The 21504-nt window shown below is 70.7% G+C and overlaps 6 protein-coding genes across 6 annotated transcripts; 5 read left to right on the top strand and 1 right to left on the bottom strand.

The window, feature by feature from the left end:
* Window positions 1-1025: 1025 nt before the first annotated feature.
* On the top strand, window positions 1026-1566 carry AURANDRAFT_5924 (hypothetical protein; the record flags this gene model as incomplete). The annotated part of the gene is made up of 2 exons (XM_009038940.1): window positions 1026-1184; window positions 1252-1566. Coding segments are annotated over 2 exons (474 nt in total), but the record flags the coding sequence as incomplete, so codon positions are not given.
* Window positions 1567-2849: 1283 nt separating this feature from the next.
* AURANDRAFT_64459 (hypothetical protein) lies at window positions 2850-4723 on the top strand (the record flags this gene model as incomplete). The annotated part of the gene is made up of 2 exons (XM_009039158.1): window positions 2850-3960; window positions 4089-4723. 2 exons carry the CDS (start codon window positions 2850-2852, stop codon window positions 4721-4723), a joined length of 1746 nt encoding a protein of 581 aa, XP_009037406.1.
* Window positions 4724-5690: 967 nt separating this feature from the next.
* AURANDRAFT_27118 (hypothetical protein) lies at window positions 5691-6893 on the bottom strand (the record flags this gene model as incomplete). The annotated part of the gene is made up of 1 exon (XM_009039013.1): window positions 5691-6893. One exon carries the CDS (start codon window positions 6891-6893, stop codon window positions 5691-5693), a length of 1203 nt encoding a protein of 400 aa, XP_009037261.1.
* A 700-nt stretch (window positions 6894-7593) lies between these two features.
* On the top strand, window positions 7594-15150 carry AURANDRAFT_71705 (hypothetical protein; the record flags this gene model as incomplete). The annotated part of the gene is made up of 3 exons (XM_009039159.1): window positions 7594-7657; window positions 7756-12982; window positions 13194-15150. The coding sequence occupies 3 exons, from the start codon at window positions 7594-7596 to the stop codon at window positions 15052-15054; spliced, it is 7152 nt and encodes a 2383-aa protein (XP_009037407.1).
* Window positions 15151-16452: 1302 nt separating this feature from the next.
* On the top strand, window positions 16453-16752 carry AURANDRAFT_26694 (hypothetical protein; the record flags this gene model as incomplete). The annotated part of the gene is made up of 1 exon (XM_009039160.1): window positions 16453-16752. A coding segment is annotated over one exon (300 nt), but the record flags the coding sequence as incomplete, so codon positions are not given.
* Window positions 16753-19484: 2732 nt separating this feature from the next.
* On the top strand, window positions 19485-20837 carry AURANDRAFT_64455 (hypothetical protein; the record flags this gene model as incomplete). The annotated part of the gene is made up of 1 exon (XM_009039161.1): window positions 19485-20837. The coding sequence occupies one exon, from the start codon at window positions 19485-19487 to the stop codon at window positions 20835-20837; it is 1353 nt and encodes a 450-aa protein (XP_009037409.1).
* Window positions 20838-21504: the final 667 nt, after the last annotated feature.

Genomic DNA, 21504 nt, shown 5'->3' with positions numbered 1-21504 from the left:
GACCGTCGATCCGCACCGTCGCGGACGCCTACTTCGTGCGCTACCTCGGCATGATGCGGGAGCGCCAGACCGCGCTCCACAAGCTCCTCGCGCGGACCCCTCCCCTCGTCTACGGGCTCAACGAGCTCGACGGCTGAGAGGAGCGAAATTCAGATCTTTTCTAAAGGTGTGTTGTGCTATGCAACTACGGCGCGCGACGCGGCGCGCGAACCACCGCGGCGGCGCGACGAGCCAGCCCGGATCCGATGGCGTCGGCGGCGCCGCCTCGCGGACGCGTCGGGCGGCGGCGCCGGCAGCCGACGAAGGGCGCCGCGCGGGCCACCGGCGGCGTCACGGCCCCTGGGCGTCGCGCCGCGGCCGGGGCGAGGCGCGAGACGGCCGCCGGGGCCCGCGCGCCGCGCGGCGGCCGCGCGGCGACGCCCTCGCGCGCGCGGCCCGTCGGGTTCGCGCGAGAGATCGGGACGGATTTCGTCGCACGCGTCGTCCGGCGCTTCGAGCACGCCGCGGCGGTCGACGGCGACGCGCGCCGAGGCGTCGTGATCGCCAGAGGCGCGCGACGCCGCCGCGCCGCGGGGGCGGGAAAACGACGTCTTCGGCGCGCGACCGCGCGCGCGCGCGACCTTTTTCGGCGGCCAGCGGCTGGCGCGGCGGCCGCGGGCCACGCTGGGCCGCGCGCGTCGGCGACCCGCGGCCCGGCGGCGCCGCGGAAGGGATCGCTCCGGCGCATGAGGCTCCTTTCGCGATCTTCGCGGGTCCGCGCGTCGCGGGATTCGCAGCGTTTTCCTCCGTTCTTTCGACGGAGCGCGGCCCCGAGGGGGTCTCCAAGACGTCCTAGAAGCACGCGTCCGGCGAGGGGGCGGAAGGGCGTCGACGCGCGCATAAATCAGACTGATTTTTGCGGCGCCGGGGGTGGTTTGCGTAGAACGATCTCGTCGATTCTCGACTGGGGCGGGCGCCAAACCCGCTGAGAAAAGCACCCGGCAAGAGACGACAAGATGGACCGCTCCGGCGTCGAGAACCTCGTGGGCACCGCCTCGACGCCCTACGGGAAAGCCACCTACTGGAGCGACCGCTACACCAAAGACACGGACCAGTTCGATTGGTACCAGCGCTACGCGGGCATCAAATCCATCCTCGCGAAATACGCCAAGAAGAAGGGCGCCATCCTCGACGCGCGGCCCCGCGTCCCCCCGACGCGCGGAGCCACCCCCCAAATCCCCCGCGGCGCGCGCGAAACGAATACGCGAATAGGTCGGCTGCGGGAACTCGCGGCTCGGCGAGGACATGGTCAACGACGGCTACGCGAACGTGCGCTGCGTCGACAACTGCGCCGTCGTCGTCGAGCAGATGTCGGCCAAGTACGGCGCCCTCGGCGGCCTCACCTTCGGCCGCGACGACGCGCGGACGCTCGAGAGCGTCGCCGACGGGTCCGTGGACTGCGTCGTCGACAAGGGCACGCTCGACGCCGTCCTCTGCGGCGAGGACAGCCGCGAGGGCAGCGCCCAGCTCCTCGCCGCGGCGCTGCGCGTGCTCAAGAAGAAGGGCGTCCTGCTCATCGTCTCGCACAGCAAGGCGCGCGCGGCGCTGATCCCGCCGGGCGCGTGGAAGGTCGCGACGCACGACGTCGCCGCGCCGGCCCTCGACGACGCGAAGCCCGCGACGACCCACTACGTCTACGCCTGCACGAAGATCGCCTGAGAGCGACGCGGGTCGACGCCCCCTCCGTGTGTAGTAAAGCCCATTCCTTACCTCGACAACTTCGCCGCGGCCTCGCGGATGCCCGTCGTCCCGTCGACGAAGCGCGCGGTCACGAGGTACTCCCGGGACGTCGGCCCGCCGTACGCGTCCGTGTTGTCCGGGTCCAGGCGCCGCGTCGCGCGCTCCGTCGCGGGCACGAAGGCCGCGGCGTCGCGCGCCGCGGCGGCGAGCACGGCCGCGACGTCGTCGACGGCGACGGGCGGCGTCAGGGCGACCTTGGTGACGAGATCCTCGCCGCGGTAGCCGATGTTGCCGACGAACGCGTTCGCCGATACCGCGAACTTCGCGAGCGGCGAGTCGAGCGCCTTCGCGAGCGGGTCGCTCCGGCTCGCGGTCACGCTCGACGGCGCGACGACGAAGGCGTCCGCGCCGTAGGCGCCGACGATGGCCTCGAGCGCCTCGCCCTTGCCCCGAAAGTAGCCGGGGATGCCGCCCGCGATGGCGTTCTCGACGTCGGCCGCCACGTGGCAGAACGCGAAGCGCGACACGCCCGCGGCCTTGGCCGCGGCGGCGATGCGCGCGTTCGGCGGGCCGTTGGCGGCGAAGTAAATCTCCTGGTCCTCGTCAGAGACCGTCGCGAACAGCAGCGGGATGTCGCCCGTGCCCGTCGGCGAGGCCTTGCCGGCCTTGAAGCCGCCGACGACCGACACGACGGCGTCGCTGCCGGCGACGGCGGGCGCCAAGTCGTCGACGGACGCGTCCGCGGACGCCCACTCGACGGCGTCGGCCCAGGCACCGCCGGCATCCGCCGGTCGGCCGGACCGCGAGCACGACACGACGTCGCAGCCGGCTTCCGTGAGTTTCTGGCAGACGCGCTGCCCGATGAAGCCGGAGCCGCCGAAGACGGTGACGCGCAGCGCGGAGGCTTGCGCAGCGAGCGCTAGTAGCACCGCGCGGATCGCACACATGTCGCACGAGCGAGCGCTAGTAGCACCGCGCGGATCGCACACATGTCGCACACATGCTGCCGCGCGGACTCGGATCTGCTCGTGCGGGACAAAGTTTGCCTTCATGCAACTTGGTTGAACCCAGTCGACGATGAGGCATCGGGCTGCCCAGCCCGATCGCAGCAATGCTGCATCGCAACAACGATGCTGAAGCTCGCGCTCGTCCTCGCGTGCTGCGCCGGCGCGCGCAAGCACCACGACGGCGGCGCGCGCAACGGCAGCGCGAAGATCCCCGGCCGCTGGATCGGCAAGCAGCGGCCCGTGCGCACGCCGGCGCCCGTCGCCGGGCCCGTCTGGCTCGCGCCGGACGACGTCGTCGACGGCCCGCTCCTCGCGCCCCTGAACGGCTCGTTCCCGCGCGCGTTCGCCAAGGTCGGCCACCGCTTCGGCGCGCGGCCCTTCAAGGGCAACGACAAGTGGCTCCGCGTCGCGCTCCGCGAGGCGCGGCAGAACCGCAGCCGCGTGCTCAAGGTCTTCGTCCTCGGCGGGTCGCCGGCGGCGGGCGAGGGCTGCCGCGAGCCGCTGGACGGCGAAGACGACGACTTCGCGTGGCTCTACGACCCGCGGACGAGCGGCAGCGCCGCGACCTGCGCGTGGCCCGCGCGCCTCGCCCGCTACCTGTCGCGCGTGGCGAACGTCACGGCGCTCGTCTTCAACATGGCCCACGGCGGCTCGTCGTCGGAGACGTTCCTCGCGAACGGCGAGGCCCTCTTCCGCGAGCGCCGCAAGCGGTCGGCGATCCGGACCGCGCGGGGCGACGCGAGCCGCTGGACGCGCCGGAAGCTGCCGCCCGTCGTCGACGACGCGGACCTCGTGCTCCTCGCCTTCCTCGCGAACGACTTCGCGTTGGGCTGCGGGGACACCAACTGCTTCGGCGAGCGGTCGCAGAAGGGCCTCGTCGACTTCTTCCGGCGCGCGCGGTCCCCGGGGCCCACCGTCGCGCTCGTCGACGCGGCGCTCCAGCGCGACGCGGTCCGGGACAACTTGACGGCCGCGGACTACAAGGCGCGGCACCGCGCCTTCGCCAAGGCCGTCGGCGCGCCGTTGATCGACGCCGTCTACGCCACGGGCGGACGCTACCCGGACGCCCACGAGGACGCGCTCGCCGACGCCTTCGCGCTCCACCTCGCGCCGGCCGCGCGGTCGATCCTCGACGACGCGCTCCGGCGCTGGGCGGGCTTCGGCCACTACCAGGGCAGCAAAAGAGAGCGAAATTCCCAACTTCAAAGGCTCATATCTCGGCCATTTTCCACTCGTTTCGGCTGATTTTTGGACGAGCGATCATCTCTCGGAACGGTCTCGAAGCGTGGTTGTTTTCCTCTGAACGCGCGCGCGTGGAACACTCACGTTGAAGCGACGTTTAATCACCCTTTTGCTGCCCAGGCCACTACGCGGCCGCGTACCACGAGTGGATGGCGGCCTGCGTGTTTTACGCTCTGATCGCGCCGGCGCTCGACGACGACGACGAACCCGGCGGCGACGACGACGACGCGCCGGCGGCGGCGTGCGACGAAGCCGGCGAGGCGCTCGCGCTCTGCCACCTCGCCGAGGGCGCGGCGACGGCGCTCGACTTCGACGTCGATCGAGGGGAGGCGGCGACGGAGCGGTGGCGCTACGGCGAGGACGTTCCGGGCAAGCCGGGCTGGGTGAGCTGCAACGGCGCGCACGAGATCGCCTTCGACGTCGTCTGCGAGCGGGGCGACCTCGTCGTCGGCTTCCTCGAGTCCTACGACCCGCGCATGGGCGCGGCCAACGTCACCGCGGCCCAGGCCGGCGTCGCCGTCTCCAGGGTCGTCGACGGCAAGGACCTCGGCGGCTCGCGCGCGTCGATCTTCGCCATGCGCGCGCTCACGGGGCTGGCGCCCGGCGCCGCGCGCGTGACCGTGCGCGTCCTGCCGCGGAAGCGCCTCCCCGACGGCGAACCCCGGGGCTGCGCGTCCTTCCTCGCGACGACGCCCACGGGCGGCATGTGCTGCCTCCGGGACAAGTTCAAGCTCCTGAGCCTCGCGTGCACGTAAGAGGGATGGCATGTGCTGTGGCGGCCCTCGCCGATTTGAGATTTTTGCCTCGGGGCGCCTACTTGAGTAGGCGCCTCCTGCGCCGTGTCGGTCTCGGTCTCTGATACTTACTCGGCTACGTCGGGGGCGCTACTCAAGACTTGTTGAGATGGCGATGTCGTCCTCGACTTTGACGTGGACATTGGCTCTCGATTTTCTGTCGGTGGAGGGTGTGGTCGAAGCCAAGCTCGTCTCGAAGGCGGCACGAAGTGCGGCGCGCACGGTCTTGACTAGGGGTCGTTACCAGCCGGTGGCGCGTTGTTTTGTGTTGATGAAGCGATTGGGAGACCTGACATCAGCCACATACTCGTTCACAGAGGAAGACATGAAGATCATCCGCGCGGCCTGGTCGTTGGAGCCGGCGATCGTCGCGGCGGAGGGTATTTTGATTCCGCGCAAGGGTGACATCATTTGTGAAATCTTCGACATACTCGAACCCTCATTCGACGGTCTCGAACGGCTCGTCGCTGCGTGGGAGCATGTCAGCATCGAAGAGAGCCAACCTTGGTCCTCACAGTCCGACATCTTTTGTTCTCACTTTCAAGGCTGGATCAGTCGGCGCGCCTCCTCTCAAGTTGTACTAAGCAACAATGAGGATCCCCATGACCAGCGGATTCAAACTTTAAAAGATGCTCGTGACCGGTTCTGGCGCGCCGTGGAGCGCTGGAGTGATCTACCGCGCATTGTCAAAGCTGTGTATCCCTGGTGTGGCGAAGATAAGGAGGGAACTCGCGCCACAGTAGCGACGTCCCGCTACTGGACAGACGTGGTCAAGATCGACTTTGTCGTCGCTGCAATCCGAGCATTTGAGAACGAACGTGTGGAGTTAGAAGTTTCGCGCGGCGGCGACCACTGGTGAGCCTCGCGGCGCGTGCACGTAAAAGAACCCAAGGGTCACGCGCTTTACGGTGGTCGGCGCGCGGTGCTCCTAGTGCGTGTAGAAGGCGAAGTCCGTGTCGGCCTTGTTGACGTGCTTCTTGTAGGCCGCGTCGAGGTCCTTGGGCATGACGACGTAGCGGTTCTCGCGGACCGCGTGGAGGCCCGCCTCGTTGGCGATGGCGCTGCAGTCCGCGGCGGAGACGCGCTCCGGGCGCGACACGTAGTCCTCGAGGTCCACGGTGTCGCTCAGGTTCATGTTCGCCGTGCAGGCCTGGAAGACCAGGCGCTTCTGGCGCCGGTCCGGCGCGGGGAACTCGATCTTGCGGTCCAGGCGCCCGGGCCGGAGGAGCGCCGGGTCGAGCGTGTCGGCGCGGTTCGTCGCCATGATGACCTTGACGTTCGTCGACTGGTCGAAGCCGTCCATCTGGTTGAGGAGCTCGAGGAGAATACGCTGGACCTCGCGGTCCGCGCCCGTCTGCGCGTCGAAGCGCTTCGTCGCGATGGCGTCGATCTCGTCGATGAAGATGATGGCCGGCGCGTTCTCGCGCGCGAGGCGGAAGACGTCGCGGACCATGCGCGGGCCCTCGCCCAGGTACTTTTGCACGAATTCCGAGCCGACGACGGAGATGAACGACGCCGTCGTCGAGTTCGCGACGGCCTTGGCCATCATGGTCTTGCCCGTGCCCGGCGGGCCGTACATGAGCACGCCCCGCGGCGGGTCGATGCCGATCTGCTTGTAGAGCTCGAACTGCGTGAGCGGCAACTCGACGGCCTCGCGCATCTCCTGCTTCTGCACGTCGAGGCCGCCGATGTCCTTGTAGGTCACCTTGGGCTTCTCCATCATGAGCTGGATCGTCGAGTCGGACTCGGGGGGGAGCACGTCGACGACGCTGTGGCTGTGGCGGTGGAGCGCGACGGACGAGTTCGGCTTCAACTTCTCGCGGTCGAGCGTCGACAGCACGCGGACGTAGTAGACGGACCCGGCCGTCGACGACGCGATGCCGTAGGTCGCGTCGACCATCTCGTTGAACTGGCCGATGACGAGGGGCACGCTCTGGATGCGCTTGATCTCCTCCTTGGCGCGGATGAGCTCGCGCTTCAGGTTCTTGATCTCGTCCTTGATGTACTGCTCCTGGACGTCCAAAAAGTCCTTCTCCTGCTCCATGGTCTTGTACTTGGCGTAGAGGTCGTTCTCCGTGATGGCCGACACGATGGGCGCGCTCAGCGACTTGGGGTCCACGACCTTGGGCATCTCGGGCTCCTCCTTGGGCGCCGGGGCGTCGTCCGCGGGCGCGTCCACCTCCATGCCGTCGCCCATGGCTCTCAGACCGCGGGCGGCTCCGCGGGGCGCGGCGCGGGCGGCGGGGGAGGGCCGGGCGCGCGCGTCTACAGCTGCGTCTTCGTCGAGGCGCGCGACGGGCTGTGTGTGCGGACTGCGGCCGCGAGGTCGGCGCGCACCCCCGGCGAGGCGCCCTCGGGTGGGCGCGGGCCGACCCTCTAGCGCCGCGACGCTGTACCCGATGTCGCGCGCTTGGGCGCTGTCTGTCCGCCGGACCATCGTCGAACACCATCGCTGGTGGCACAATCGGCCGTGCCGGATTTGTCCGTATGAGCCGCGTGGACGAACTGGGCCTTCTCTACCGTAGGGTGGATTTGGACGGACACGGAAGTTGCGTCTCCGGCGCTCACCAACTGTAGACGCGGCGCATGTCGCCCGTCGCGCGCCGACGCTTAGCCGACGCCCGAGCAACCGCGTGAATCTAGCGGCCGAGGAGGCAAAGTACGCCTCAAAGTTGAAAGGGACAGCCGAGTTGCCACTGACGAGGCATGGATCGAGGCTCTGCAAGGAGCTAAGCGTTGCCCTCTAGCCCCCCGCTGAGCTGCTCCCGCGATCTCATCTTCCTGCGACGACGTGACGTAAGCCCGTAGAGCGACATACCGCGGCCGCCACCATGCCCAACTTCGCCGAGGCGATGGATTTCAACAACTTGACGGCCGCGTTCCTCTTCGCCTGCGGTGCGCTCGTCGCCACGGCGTCGTCGACGTTCCACCTCGGCGCGAGCGTGCTCGGGTCGCTCTGCTTCGCGGCGATCCGGCCCATCTTCGGCGGCGAGAGCGACGTCTTCGCGTTCGTCGGCGTCGCGTCTGCGCCGTCGGCGCCTTCTCCGGCGGCTCGGCCGCGCGGCTCCTGCCGCGCGCGACGGTCACCTGCGCCCTCGCCTGCTTCGGCGGCCTCGCGGCGGCGCTCCTCCTCGAGCGCGCCGGCGCGTGCCCGAACCCGGGCGTCGCGCCGGACGCGCTCGGCTCCATCTTCGGCACGTTGGCCGCCGCGGGCGGCTTCGCCGCCTTCGCCGCCGCGGGCGCCGCCGCGACGCGGCCCGACACGGAGCCCCTCGCGCGCCACGCCGCCTTTGGGGTTGCCGGCGCCTGGCTCCTCACCCTGGGCCTCGACGCGCTCCTGGCCGAGGGCGCGGCGCTGTGGTCGCACGTGGTCGCGGTCGCGCGGCCCCACGACCTGCCCGGCGTGCCCTCGGACGAGACGTTGTACCTCGGCGAGGCCGAGGCGTTGCTCATCTGGGTCGTGCTCTCCGCCGTGCTCTTCCTCGCGCGCGTCGCCGCGGAGTCCGGTCCGGCGCGCGCGGCGTCGCTGCTCCGGTCCGTCGGCGGGCGGCGCCAGCGCTACGTCGCCGTCGGCGACGACGGCGAGAAGCCGCCGGCGACGACCCGCGACGACGGCTCCGCGTCCAAGGAGGCGCGGCACCACGCGTCGCTCGTCGGCGAGCGGCCGCCGCGCTACAACCTCTTCGACCCGGAGGCGCTGCCCGAGGCGCTCAAGCGCTTCGCGCCCGAGGTCTTCGCGTCGTCCGAGGCGCTGGGCAACTTCTTCGGCTTCCAGGACGACAACGTGCGCAACCAGGCCGAGCACGCGCTCATGCTGTTGGCGAACGGCTTAGCGCAGCAGCCGCCGAGCTCGCGGTCCGCGCGCGGCTGCGACGTCGCCGCGCTCGGCGCGCTCCACGCCAAGCTCTTCGCCAACTACCGCCGCTGGTGCGCCCACCTCGAGACGGCGCCCCAGTTCGCCGACGCGGCGGCGGGCGACGCCTGCGGCGGCGCGGCGACGGACGTCGTCCTGTGGCTCTGCGTCTGGGGCGAGGCCGCGAATCTGCGCCACATGCCCGAGTGCTGCTGTTTTCTGTATCATTCGGCGGCGTCGGAGTGGGCCGCGACGCCCAAGAGCGAGCGCCAGGGCGACCGGGGCGCGTCGCTGTACCCGGGCCACTGGCTGGATACGGTCGTGGCCCCCGTCTACTCGATCGTCGCCGCGTCGATGAAGCGCAAGGCGGACCACGTCGACAAGAAGAATTATGATGATTTCAACGAGTTCTTCTGGTCCAAGGATTGCCTGCGGACGCACCGGTCCGCGGTCGCGACGGCGACGGCGCTGCGGCACCGGGAACGGGCGTTGAAGGCGGACCGCGCCGCGCGCGACAAGGACGGTTTGCTCGGCCTCGAGAACGGCCACCGCTACGACCGCGACGAGGCGTCCTTCCCGCCGCCCGTGGCCCATTTGCTGGATGCGGCGCCGAAGACCTACTTGGAGGTGCGGACGTGGCTCCATGTGGTCTTCGCGTTCTTTCGGGTCTACGAGTACCACGTGCTGAGCTTCCAGGTGCTGGCGACCGTCGCCTTCGCGCGCTACCTGGTGTGGGACGCGGCCTACACGGTGGAGGTGCTCTCGGGCGCCGCGCTGACCATCAACGCCGCGGCGCTGCTGGAGGCGAGCCTCGAGGCGGCCGTCGCTCCTCCCTCCGCCGACGGCGTCGCCCACGGCGCGCTGGCGACGCGGCTCGGGGGCCGCTTCGTGTGCCTCGTCTACCAGGCCATGTACCTCTGCTGGGCGCTGGACGGTCTGGAGCTCATGCCGCGCGGCGAGGTCCGGTCGTTTGGGGGCGAGGAGCCGGGGCCGTTCTGGTTCTGGCAGCACGTCTGGCTGTCGTGCCTCGTGGTCGTGCTGTACGTCGCCGAGGCGGTTCTCCAGCTCTGGCCCTACGGCATCACGCTGCTCTACACCTACGGCGACGGCGACGTCTACCGGGCGGCGCTCGCCGTGTTTCTGCCGCGGAGCCTCAACTACGTGGGCAAGACCGTCCACGAGCCCTACGTTCGCGCCCAGAAGTACCACGTCTTCTGGCTCACGTTGATCGCCTGGAAGATGACCTTCGGCTACATCTTCCTCATTAAGCCCATGGTCGCGCCCACCGTCCAGATCTGCGACGACTACCTCAACTTCCCCGCGATCGGCCACCGCGGCGTGAAGACGATGAGCCAGCTCGTCGGGCGCTGGCTGCCGTCGTGCCTCATCTTCCTCGTGGACTCGTCGATCCACTACTCGCTCTGGGCCGCGGCCGTGGGCACGTACATGGGCTTTCGGACGAAGCTCGGCATCGTCCGCGACTTCCCCGCGGTCCGCGACGCTTTCCTGTTATTGCCCACGTCCTTCTGCGGCAAGCTCGTCAACGGCTGCGTGCGCGAGGGCGCCGTCGCGACGGCCGGAGGCGTGCCGCCGAGCCCGCGGAGCTCCGTCGCGCCCGAACTCCAGCGCTACTTCGACGACGAGCCGCCCGGCGGGCCCTGCGGCGCGTGCTGCCTCGGCGGCGCGTCCGACGCGCGGCCGGGCGGCGCGCCGGCGCGGCGCCTGTCGGCGAAGAACGAGACGCCGCCGACGTCGTCGAGCGATCTGGCTTCTACCTTGGGCGCGGCGTCGTCCGTCGGCGGCGGCGGCGTCGCGCCGCGGCTGCCGTCGTTCCTGGCCCTCACGGACGCGCTGCCCAAGGAGACGGCGAGCGACCAGCAGCTCCACGCCATGACGTCCCCGCCGCCGTCCGGGGGCCTGCGCCAGGGCATCCTGGACCTCATCGAGACCGGCGGCGCGCCGGCCGCGGGCCTCTCGGCGTTCGCGGCGTCCGGCGCGGCCGCGGACTCGGCGCTGGGCGAGGCCGACGAGGTCCAGTGGGTCTTGTTCGCCGAGGCCTGGAACGACGTCGTCGGCGCCATGCGCACGTCCGACACGCTCAACGACTTCGAGCGCGACGTGCTCGCGTTCGACCGCTACGCGGGGTTTTCGAAGCCCGTCTACCTGCCCATCTTCGTCACGGCGGGCGCCGTGGAGCGCGCCTGCGCCCTGGCCGCCGACGCGGCGGCGGCCTACCGCCCGGCGGCGCGGGCCTACCACGCCGCGCGCGCGGACGACCAGGCGGACGGCGGCCGGCTCCGGGGGCTCTACGACGCCGCGGCGTCCGTCGACGAGGCGCTGGGCGCGTCGCTGCGGGCCGACGTCGTGGCGACGGAGGCCGTCGACGAGGTGCGCGAGCTCGGGACCTGGCTCCTGCTGAAGCTCGCGGGCGGCGTGCACCGCGACGATCTGGTGGCGTGCGCGTCGATCCTCGACAAGTGGTGCCGGTCGTCCGCGTCCCTCGTGACCCAGGACACGCTGCTGGAGCGCGTCGAGGTCGAGCGGCTGCCGACGCTCGTGCTGCAGCCCCTGGCCCAGCTCGCGACGCTGCTCCTGAAGGGCCTGAAGAAGCGCAAGCCCAAAGGAGACGCGGACCTACGCGCGCCGACGGCGACGCCCAACTCCGAGGGCGGGCCCGCGGCGGAGGAAGCGCTGCCGGCGTCCGGCGCGCCGTCCCAGGACGGCTCGGAGGCGTCCATGAAGGAGGAGACGAAGCAGGACTCCGTGCTCTCCCTCGCGCCGAAGTTCGAAAAGGCGCCGTCCATGAAGCGGACGCAGTCGACGTCCGGCCTCGCGGCCATGGGCGCGTCGCCCGTCGCGTCGGACCTCAAGGCCTTCACGCCGCGGGGCCCCGCCCAGAAAGCCAAAAAGTACTCGCTGGCGTCGACGAAGTACGTCGCCGGCGGCCACGAGCACGACGGCCCGAACGACCCGTTCCGCGACGCGATCCGCGAGAAGCTGCGGGGCCTGCTCAACGGCTGCAAGGCCGTCGTCGTCAAGGGCGAGCCCAAGCAGGGCGTCGCCGGCGCGCGGGCCCGCGAGCTCCTGGACCGGCTGACCTTTGTGCTCGCGAACGAGCGCGGCTTCTTCTGGGACGGGAAGTACGCGTCGGCGTGCCTCGACGCGCTCCGCGGCGACCTCGCGCGCGTGTCGCGCCTGGCCAAGAAGCTCCAGGGCCTCCTGACGACGACGCCGCGCGAGACGGAGCCCCGGGGCCAGGAGGCGACGCGGCGCCTCACCTTCTTCGTGAATTCCTTGCTGATGGACATGCCGCCGCCGCCGCCGCTGGACGCGACGGTCTCGCTGACGACGCTGACGCCCTTCTACAGCGAGGACGTGCTCCTCTCCAAGGGGGACCTGCTCGCCAAGAACTCGGACGGCGTCACGACGCTGCTCTACCTCCAGACGCTCTACAAGGCGGACTGGGCGTCGTTCCTCGAGCGGCGGAAGATGACGGAGAATTCCGCGCACGCGGAGTGCTTCGCCCCCGAGCACGAGCTGGAGACGCGCCTCTGGGCGTCGTTCCGCGCCCAGACCCTGGCGCGCACGGTCGAGGGCATGATGCACTGCGAGGCGGCGCTGCGGCTGCTCGCGCGGCTCGAGCGGGTCCACGGCGCGCACGTGGCGCGGAAGCGGCGGACCGCGGGCGCGCAGGCGCCGCGGCGGTCGAGCCGCTACGCCGCGGCCTGCGAGGACTCGGAGACGCACCCCGTGATTGGGCTGGAGGATCTGCTGAAGCTGAAGTTCGGCTACGTCGTCTCGTGCCAGGTCTACGGCAAGCAGCGGAAGAACGACGACGTCAAGGCCAAGGACATCGAGCTGCTCCTGCGGCGCTTCCCGCTGTTGCGCGTGGCCTACATCGACGAGCAGCGCGTGGGCCGCAGCGGCGCCGTGGCCTTCTACTCCTGCCTCGTCAAGGCCGGCGAAGACGGTAACCCCGCGGAGGTCTACCGGGTGCGGCTCCCGGGGAACCCGGTCATCGGCGAGGGCAAGCCCGAGAACCAGAACCACGCCATCGTCTTCACGCGGGGCGAGTGCCTCCAGACCATCGACATGAACCAGGACGGCTTCTTCGAGGAGGCGTTGAAGATGCGGAACCTGCTCCAGGAGTTCAAGGCGGGCGCGCCGGGCGTGCCCGAGGTCCCGGGCGCGCCGCCGACGACGATCGTCGGCTTCCGCGAGCACATCTTCACGGGCTCCGTCAGCTCGCTGGCGAACTACATGGCGTTGCAGGAGCTCAGCTTCGTCACGCTGGGGCAACGGGTTTTGGCGGACCCGCTGCACATGCGGTTGCACTACGGCCACCCGGACGTCTTCGACAAGCTCTGGTTCGCGACTGTGTGGAAATCAAATCTTCAACCCGACTTCAATGTGCGCGTAATCGAACGATTTGGACCAGAATCTTTCGCTGTGCTTCGAGAACTCGACGAGAGCGATCGATTCGTCCAAAAGTCAGCCGAATCGACTTCGATTTGATTGAGATAGAGAGTTCTGAAGTTTGGTGGGGACCCCCCAAACCAGTGGTTGATTTCCACACAGGTTCGCGACGCGCGGCGGCGTCTCCAAGGCGTCCAAGGGCATCAATTTGTCCGAGGACATCTTCGCGGGCTACACGGCCATGATCCGCGGCGGCGGCGTGACCATGAAGGAGTACGCGCAGGTCGGCAAGGGCCGCGACGTCGGCATGCAGCAGATCTACAAATTCGAGGCCAAGTTGTCCCAGGGCAACGCGGAGCAGTGTTTGAGTCGGGACGTGTCGCGCATCGCGAGCCGCCTGGACTTCCCGCGGCTGCTGTCCTACTACTTTGGCGGCATCGGCCACTACATCAATTCGGCTTTGACGATCATCACGATCCAGGTCGCGACGTATCTCGCGCTGCTGCTGGCGGTCTACGGCGCGGAATCCATCGGCCACCGCTTAGTCGTGCCTCTGGGGTCCGTGCAGATCCTGTTGGCTGGTTTAGGATTACTGAACACGCTGCCGCTGTTGGCGACTTTAGCGGTGGAGCGCGGCCTGTGGGCGGCGGCGAAAGACGTCGCGCAGGTCTTCGCGTCGGGCGGCCCGCTCTACTTCATCTTCCACATCCAGACGCGGGCCCACTACTTCACGCAGACCATCCTCGCCGGTGGCGCGACCTACCGGGCCACGGGCCGCGGCTTCGTCACGCGGCACTCGACCTTCGACGAGCAGTACCGCTTCTTCGCCGCGTCCCACCTCCACCTCGGCGTCGAGCTCTCGGCCGCGCTCGTGCTCATGGGGTTGCACACGGGGGCGGGCCAGTACGCCGGGCGCACCTGGAGCTTGTGGTTGGCCGTGGGGTCCTTCCTGTTGGCGCCCTTCTGGTTCAATCCTTTGGGCTTCTCGTGGCCGCACGTCGCGGACGACTTCAACCGCTGGAGCCGCTGGATCTCCTACGGCACGCGCGGCGGCACGGCGGCCGACTCCTGGGACGTCTGGTACAAGGAGGAGACGGCGCCGGTTAGGCGCCTGAGCGGCCGGTCCAAGGCGCTCTTAGCGTCCAAGGCGCTGCTCTACGTCGCGCTGGCCAAGGGGTTGGCGGACTTCACGGGCCGCGCGGCCTACAAGCGCCTCATGTCCTTCACCTACTGCGCGGGTGCCGTCGTGATCCTCGCCGTGCTGGGCTGGGTCGCCGATCTGCTGGCGCCGTCGCTCCACTACGCGTGCCACCGGCTGCTGAAGATGGCGCTCGGCGTCGCGTCCGTCGCCGTCGTCGCCTTCGAGCTCGCGACGAAGCCGAGCTCCCTGAAGTTCGCCGTGAGCCTCTACTACGTGGGCGCGGCGGCGGCGCTCCTGGGCACGCTCTACGGCGGGCCGGGCCCGGCGTCCTACGGCCGGCGGCGGTCGTCGGGCGTCTTCGACGTCGTCCCCGTCGTCGTCCGCCACCTCGCGCGCGCGCACGACCTCGCCGTGGGCTACTGCTACTTCGCCATCTTCATCCCCTTGAGCGCCATCCGCATCTGCGACGTCGTCCAGACCTGGCTCCTCTTCCACAACGCGCTGTCCGAGGGGGTGGTGGTCGACGACATCCTCAAGCAGGCGCGCCAGTCGCAGGAGGTCGGCGCCAAGGACACGGAGCTCGAGCTCCGCAACCTGCGGCGCCAGGTCGAGACCCAGCAGAAGGCCATCGCGCGGCTCCTCGCGCGCGCGGGCGTCGACGACGACGGCCTCGAGGCCGGCGAGGTCCTCAACCCCGTCCGCGACGTCACGTCCGAGGGCGAGATCGCCGCCGCCGCGCCGCCGCAGCCGGACAAGCCGCCCGTGCGCTCCAAGAGCATCACGTCGCTCCGGCCCGCGGCCTACAACACGGCGCCGCCGCCCTCCGGCGAGCGCTTCACCTTCCAGAGCCCCGACGCGATGCCGCCCCGCGAGCTCTCCTAGGGAGCGCGCGCGCGCGGCCTCCGCGCTCTATCCCCCCCCCCCCGATCCCCGTCCTCCCCCCCACGACCCCCATCATTCTAATTTGCATGCGCCGGTCTTTAGACCGAGTCGCCCCGGAGGCGCAGGTCCGCGCGGTCGATGTCGTCCTCGACGGGGAAGGACGCGGCGCGCGGCGACGGCGCGCCGTCGCTCTCCTCGTAGTCGCCGGCGACGACGACATCGCCGAGGTCGCCGAGGTCCCGGTTGTCGCGGAGCAGCGCGCGCATGCGCGCGTCGACGGCGTCGAGGTCGTCGTCGGGCGCGCCGTCGCCGTCGGCCGACGGGTAGCCGCCGCCGTCGTCGCCGCCGCCGAAGTCGAAGCCGCCGTCGAAGTGGTCGCCGTCGTCGAAGCCCCGGTCGTCGCGCGCGGTCTCGAGCTGGCGCCGCAGGCGCAGGACCTCGGCGTAGTACTCCTCCTTGGCCGCCTCGACCTCGAGGAGCGCCGTGCCGCGCTGCGACCTGTGTGGATTCCAACCACTGGTTTGGGGGGTCCGACGTCCCCACCAAACTTCAGAACTCTCTATCTCGGTCAAAATTTAATCGAAGTCGATTCGGCTGATTTTTGGACGAATCGATTGCTCTCGTGGAGTTCTCGAAGCACGGCAGAAAGCCTCGCGTCGAAACCGTCGAATACGCTCACATTGAAGTCGGGTTGAAGATTTGATTTCCACACAGGCTGCGACCGCGCGAGGCGCGCGACCTCGTCGTCGCGGTCCGCCAAATCCTCGCGCAGCCGGTCGAGCTGCTCGCGCAGGCGCCGCACGATCATGGACCGCTCGTGCTGGGACCGCACGGTGCGCACGGCGACGGTCTCCGGCGCGCGCCGCGCGCCCTCGGGCGAGGCCGCGCCCCGGTCGGCGCGGCCGCGGCTCGCGAGCAACGTTTCGATCTGCTTGGCCTGCGCGACGACCTGGCCGTCGAGGCGCGCGGCCCGCGCCCGGGCGCTCAGGAGCTGGGACGTGAGGTCGTTGACCTTGACCTTGAGCTCGCCGATCTCCTGGCGCTGGCGCTCGGGCGACGCGTGGGGCTCCCGGGGCTGCGGGGCCCGCCGCCGGTGCGCGTGGCTCCGCCGCGGCGCGCGCTCGAGGGGCGCCGCGCTCGGCCGGTTCGCGGGCGCGGACTGGGGCCGCCGCGGCCTCGCCGCCGGGGCCGACGCCGGCCGGGGCGGGTGCCCGGGGTTGACGCCCATCGTGTGCGAGACGGTTTTATGAACGTCGACGGCACGGCAAGGCGCAAGAATCAGGGGCAGCCTCAGGGTGCAAATCTCACCGTAGTTGTGGTTGTGGTGGCTGGAATTCAGCCGTGGTACACGCCCCGCCCCGACGCGTCGAGAAAAGCAGCCCCCCCCCGTTCCGCGCCATGCGCGGGGCTTTGCTCGCCGGGGCCGCGGGCCTCGCGCAGGCCATGCCGTCCTTCCGCGAGCGGCTGCCCAACGCCTACGGCGTCGAGTGCCCCGGGGACCACTGGGAGGGCTGCACGTCCACGGGCCTCTGCATGGGCCTGGGCCACACCCAGTGCGCCGGCGGCGGGGCCCTCGGCGCCTTCGGCGTGTCCTTCCTCCAGCACGGCTACGAGTGGACGACGGCCATGTGCGAGGACGACGCCGACGGCGACGGCCAGTCGAACGGCGTCGAGCTCGGCGACCCGTGCTGCCTCTGGGAGCCGCGCGCGACGCTCCCCGCGGCCTACGAGGCGCTCATGGCCTCCTGGCACAAGACGCACCCCGGCGACCCCGCGCACACGTCGCGGTCCGACGTCGCGGACGCGCTCTGCGACGCCTACGGGCCCGACGACGTCGTCCGCGACTACCCCGGCTTCTTCACGCCGAACGAGACCGCGCGCGCGGTCAACTACAGCTACGAGCTGACCGTCGCGAACTACGAGATCCCCGCCTGGCGCACGATCTACGCGGACTTCATCTGGGACGCCCCGCGGGAGCACGTGGACCGCTGCGCGGGCGAGAACTCGTGCTACTTGGTGGGATTGGAGGCCATCATCGACGAGTCGAGGCACGTGCACCACTACATCCTCAACGGCTGCAAGGAGCCCTGGGCCGCCGCGCGGGACGACTACAGCCCGGGCATGGCGCGCGAGGTCGGCTTCGGCGTCGGCTGCCGCTGGCAGTTCGGCGGCTGGGCGCCGGGCAAGAACCCGTTCTACGAGCCGCCGAAGACGGCGTCGCGGGACATGAGCGGCCTGACGGGCTTCTCCATGCAGGTGCACTACGACAACCCCGACGAGGTCGCGGGCGTCGTCGACGCGTCCGGGTTCCGGGTCCACTACGCGACGGAGCCCCGCGAGCACGTGCTCGGATCGATCCGGGGCTTGCGGTTGAGCGTCGACTTCGGCATGCTCATCCCGCCGAAGCGGAAGCGCTGGTTCCTGACGCGGACGTGCTACGTGTCCGGCGTCGAGGAGGACACGATCATCCAGGGCGTCGGCTTCCACGCGCACCTCCTCGGGCGCGAGATGTACTCGGAGCTCTGGAGGGATGGAACACAGGTCGACCTCCAGAGCGAGGAGTCGTGGTACTTCGACGACCAGTACGATAAAGATATTTCAAGCCGCGGCCTACGATTACAAAACGGCGACATGCTCCAGAGCACGTGCGTCTACGACTCGAGCGAGCGCGACAAGGACACCTACTTTGGCCCGGAGACGTCCGACGAGATGTGCTGGGTGACGCTTGTGTATCTGCCGTATCAAAAGTCCATCGCGTGCGACGGCGCGTCCTGGAACGGCGTTTTACGCGAAAACGACGACCCGCGGCTCATCCCCCTGACGCACCCGCACCCGGACCAGCCGCCGCTCGAGGTCGCCTGCGACACGTCCCACTTCGCCACGCACGGCACGGACGCCGCGGCCGTCGACGCGGTCAACGAGGCCTGCGCGGGGTCGCTGGGCACGGGGCAGGAGTGCGTCGTTTTGCTGACCCACGTGGAGCGGTGCTACGCGGAACGCGACGACCAGAGCCCGCGGCTCGCCGCGCGGCTCGCCGTGCTCCACGGCATTCTAGATGATTTGAAGGCGGGCGTCGGCGTCGCGCCGGGCGGCTGCGAGGACGACGGTAGCTGGCACAAGCGGAACGTTCCAGGAAAGGACTGCGCGTGGGTCGCGCTGGCCGCCGCGTCGCGCTGCGGCCTCGTGAGCGAAAACGACGTCGCGGCGCGCGACGCCTGCCCCTGCGCCTGCGACCCGGAGGGCCCGACGGCGATGCCCGCGCCGCGGCCGACGCGCGCCTACGCGCCTCCGACCGCGCCGGTCGCGGCGCCGACGCCGCGGCCGTCGCGGCCGACGGTCTACAAGCGGCCCTCGACGGACCCGGCCCTGTCCGCGAACGGCGAGACGACGGTGACCTACAACGGCAAGCGGAACCGGTCGAAGAGCGGCGACGACATGCGCGACGGCCTCTTCGTCTTCGCGTTCGTGCTCGTGCTGCTCCTCGTGCTCCTGTCGGTCTGGGCGCTGGGCTGCCAGTCCCAGACGCGCTTCGCGAACAAGGAGTGGACCATGTCGCCGCTCCGGAAGAAGGCCGACGGCGACGAGGAGGAGGACGACGACGAGGAGGCGCACGTCGTCATCCACGACCGGGTCCTCGCGCCGTCGACGTACGCGCTCGTCGAGCCGGCCAAGTCGCCGAGCGAGAAGAACCCGCTCGCGACCTACGAGGTCGGGTCCTACGCGCGGGCCGCGCCGCCGCCGACGCGCCCGTCGGCTTCGCCGCCGCCGCCGGCCGAGGACGCGCCGCTCGCGCCGGAAGCTGCGGACGACGACGCGCCCATCGGCTTCGCCTTCGCGGGCGGGGAGGACGCCGCCCACGGCGGCGTGCTGTCGACGCTGGACGACAGCTTCCACTCGTCGGGGTCGTTCACGGACGCGGAGCCCGCCGACGCCGCGGACGACCTCCCCCGCGCGGACTCCTACGAGGCGCTCGGGCCCGTCGCCGTCGACGACGTCCCCGGCGACCCGCGGCGCCGCGCGGACAGCTACGACGACGCGCCCATCCGGGCCTCGGAGTTCGACGACGACGACGCGCCCGTTGACGGCGAGGAGACCCACCACGCGATCTAGGTCCGCCCGCTTTTCTTTCGTGCTCTCGCCCCCGCTTTTTTCCCGGCCCGGTATATGGCCACTCTGACTGTATGTCTTTCCAAGCGGGATTTTTATGGCGCGTCTGCTGCGGGCGTTCCAAACGGGTTTTAGCCTGGTTTTTGATGGCGCGTCTGCGGATGACATCGCGGATGGCGTCCCAGGCGCCGCGGGCGGTTCGCGAGAGCGCTCCGCCGCGCCGCGGCCACGATGGTTGCTTAAAAACATCGACACGATATAGCGCTCGTCGCGGCTCACGATCGACGCAGTCGCACAGTCGAACACGGACATCGCCGCTCCCGATGGCGCCGCCGGCTCCCGCCGAGAGACCGGCGGCGCCGGCCGCGCCGCCGGCTCCCGTCCCGGCCGTCGCGGCCGCGCCGCCGCCGGCTCAGAAGCCGGCCGCGCCGCCGCCGGCTCCGAAGCCGGCCGCGCCGCTCCGCGGGCCGCCGACGGCCGGAGACTCGTCGGACGAGGAGTCGTCGTCGGACGAGGAGTCGGAGGACGCCGCCGAGGACGAGGACGCGTCGGAGGACGCCGCCGCCGCCGCCGAGGACGAGGACGAGTCGGAGGACGCCGCCGCCGCCGCCGAGGACGAGGAGGAGTCGGAGGACGCCGACGCCGCCGCGCCGCCCGCGGCGACCGCCACCGCCGCGGAGCCCGAGTGGCGGACGGAGGGCCCCCACGTGGGCCAGTGGATCACGCGGTCGATCCTCGACGACGAGTCCCAGGTCGCGTCGTTCTCCGTCGGCCAGGTCGTGGGCTACCTGAGCGCGGCCGAGTCCGACTACGTCGACCCGAGCGGCATGGACGCGGCGCTCTGGCACGTGGCCTACGCGTCCGGCGAGCTCGCGGGCGACGCGGAGGACCTCGAGGAGTGGGAGCTCCTCGAGTCGGCGCCGCGACTCACGCGGCCCGAGGAGCCGCGCGCCGCGCGCGCCGCGGCGCCGGCCGCCGAACCGGCGGCGCGGCCGCGCGCGCGGGACCCGCCGGCCAGCGACGCGCGCATGGAGGCCTGGGTCCGGGACCACGCGCGGGCCGGCGACAGCGACACGGTCAAGGAGGTCTACGACGCCTTCGCCGGCCGCTTCGGCGTCGAGCTGACGAAGGCGCGGCGGAAGTGGGTGAAGCGCGTCGTCACCGACACCCTGCTGGCCATGGACAGCCAGAGCCAGAGCCAGAGCCAGCGCCTCAGCCAGAGCCTGGGCCACAGCGACGACGAGGAGGAGGACGACGAGGAGGAGGACGAGGATGAGGACGAGGAGGACTCGCCGGCGTCGCCGCCGAAGCGCGCGCGCGCGGCGCCGCCGAAGCCGCCGCCGCCGAAGCCGTCGCCGCCGCCGAAGCCGCGCCGCGCGGCCGCGGCCGCCGCGCCGGCCTCGCCGCCGAAGCGCGCGCGGTCGCCGCGCGCGGCCGCGGCGTCGCCGGCGCCGGCGTCGCCGCCGAAGCGCGCGCGCCTGCCGCGCGCGCTCGCGAACATCTCGGACCACCTCGCGTCGGGCGGTCGCGACCCGGCGCCCGCGCCCGTCGCCGTCGCCGGCGCGCGGCCCCACTACGAGTGCGCGCGCTGCACCTTCGTCAACAAGACGACGGCGGCGAGGTGCGCCATGTGCGACGGCGCGCTCCCGAAGCGCCGGCGGCAGGGCCGGGGCTAAGACGCGCGTTAGATGCGCTGGTCCGCGCCGGCGACCTTCTTGTTCCGCATGGGGAGGTCGGCGTTGCGGACGTGGGACTTGAGCGCGCCGGCGACGTTGAGGCCGCCGCCGTCGTCGGGCTCGTCGTCGCCCGGCGGCAGCGCGGTGTCGATGGGCAGCTCGACGCCGTGGAAGGCCTCGATGAAGGGCTCCAGGGCGCGGAGCATGAGCTCCTTCGCCGGCTCGACCTTCTTCCGCCCGGCCTTGAGCGCGTTGTGGCCTACCAAGCATGACGGTAACGATGTATTTCATCGTTTTCCCCAGCCGACATCTCTCGAAAATCGCCACGGCCACGGGACGCTGGTTGTGGCCCGTGTTCTCGACGCCGACGACGGTGATGCCTTCCGCGCAGGGCAGGTCCGCGGCGACGGCCCGCAGCGCCGCGACGCCCCGGGGCATGTGCTCCTTGCGCCAGGCCGTGCCGCCGGACGTCCGATCGAGGAACTCGTCCTTCTCGCCGCTCACGAAGAGGCACTTGGCGGTCGCTCGTATCTTGTTCAACACGTGCGCGCGGTCGCCCTTGGCGTCGCGCGGCGCCGACGGCCCGTAGAGCGGGTACGAAACAAAGACCGCGCCGTCCAGGATCACGTTCGGGTGCAGCGGCTTCTTCGCGTTCCGCGCGGCGAGC

Source organism: Aureococcus anophagefferens, assembly GCF_000186865.1.
Source record: "Aureococcus anophagefferens unplaced genomic scaffold AURANscaffold_10, whole genome shotgun sequence".
NCBI lineage: Eukaryota > Pelagophyceae > Pelagomonadales > Pelagomonadaceae > Aureococcus > Aureococcus anophagefferens.
The sequence above is the reverse complement of the archived record's forward strand: the minus strand, read 5'-3'. Positions and strand labels throughout refer to the sequence as shown.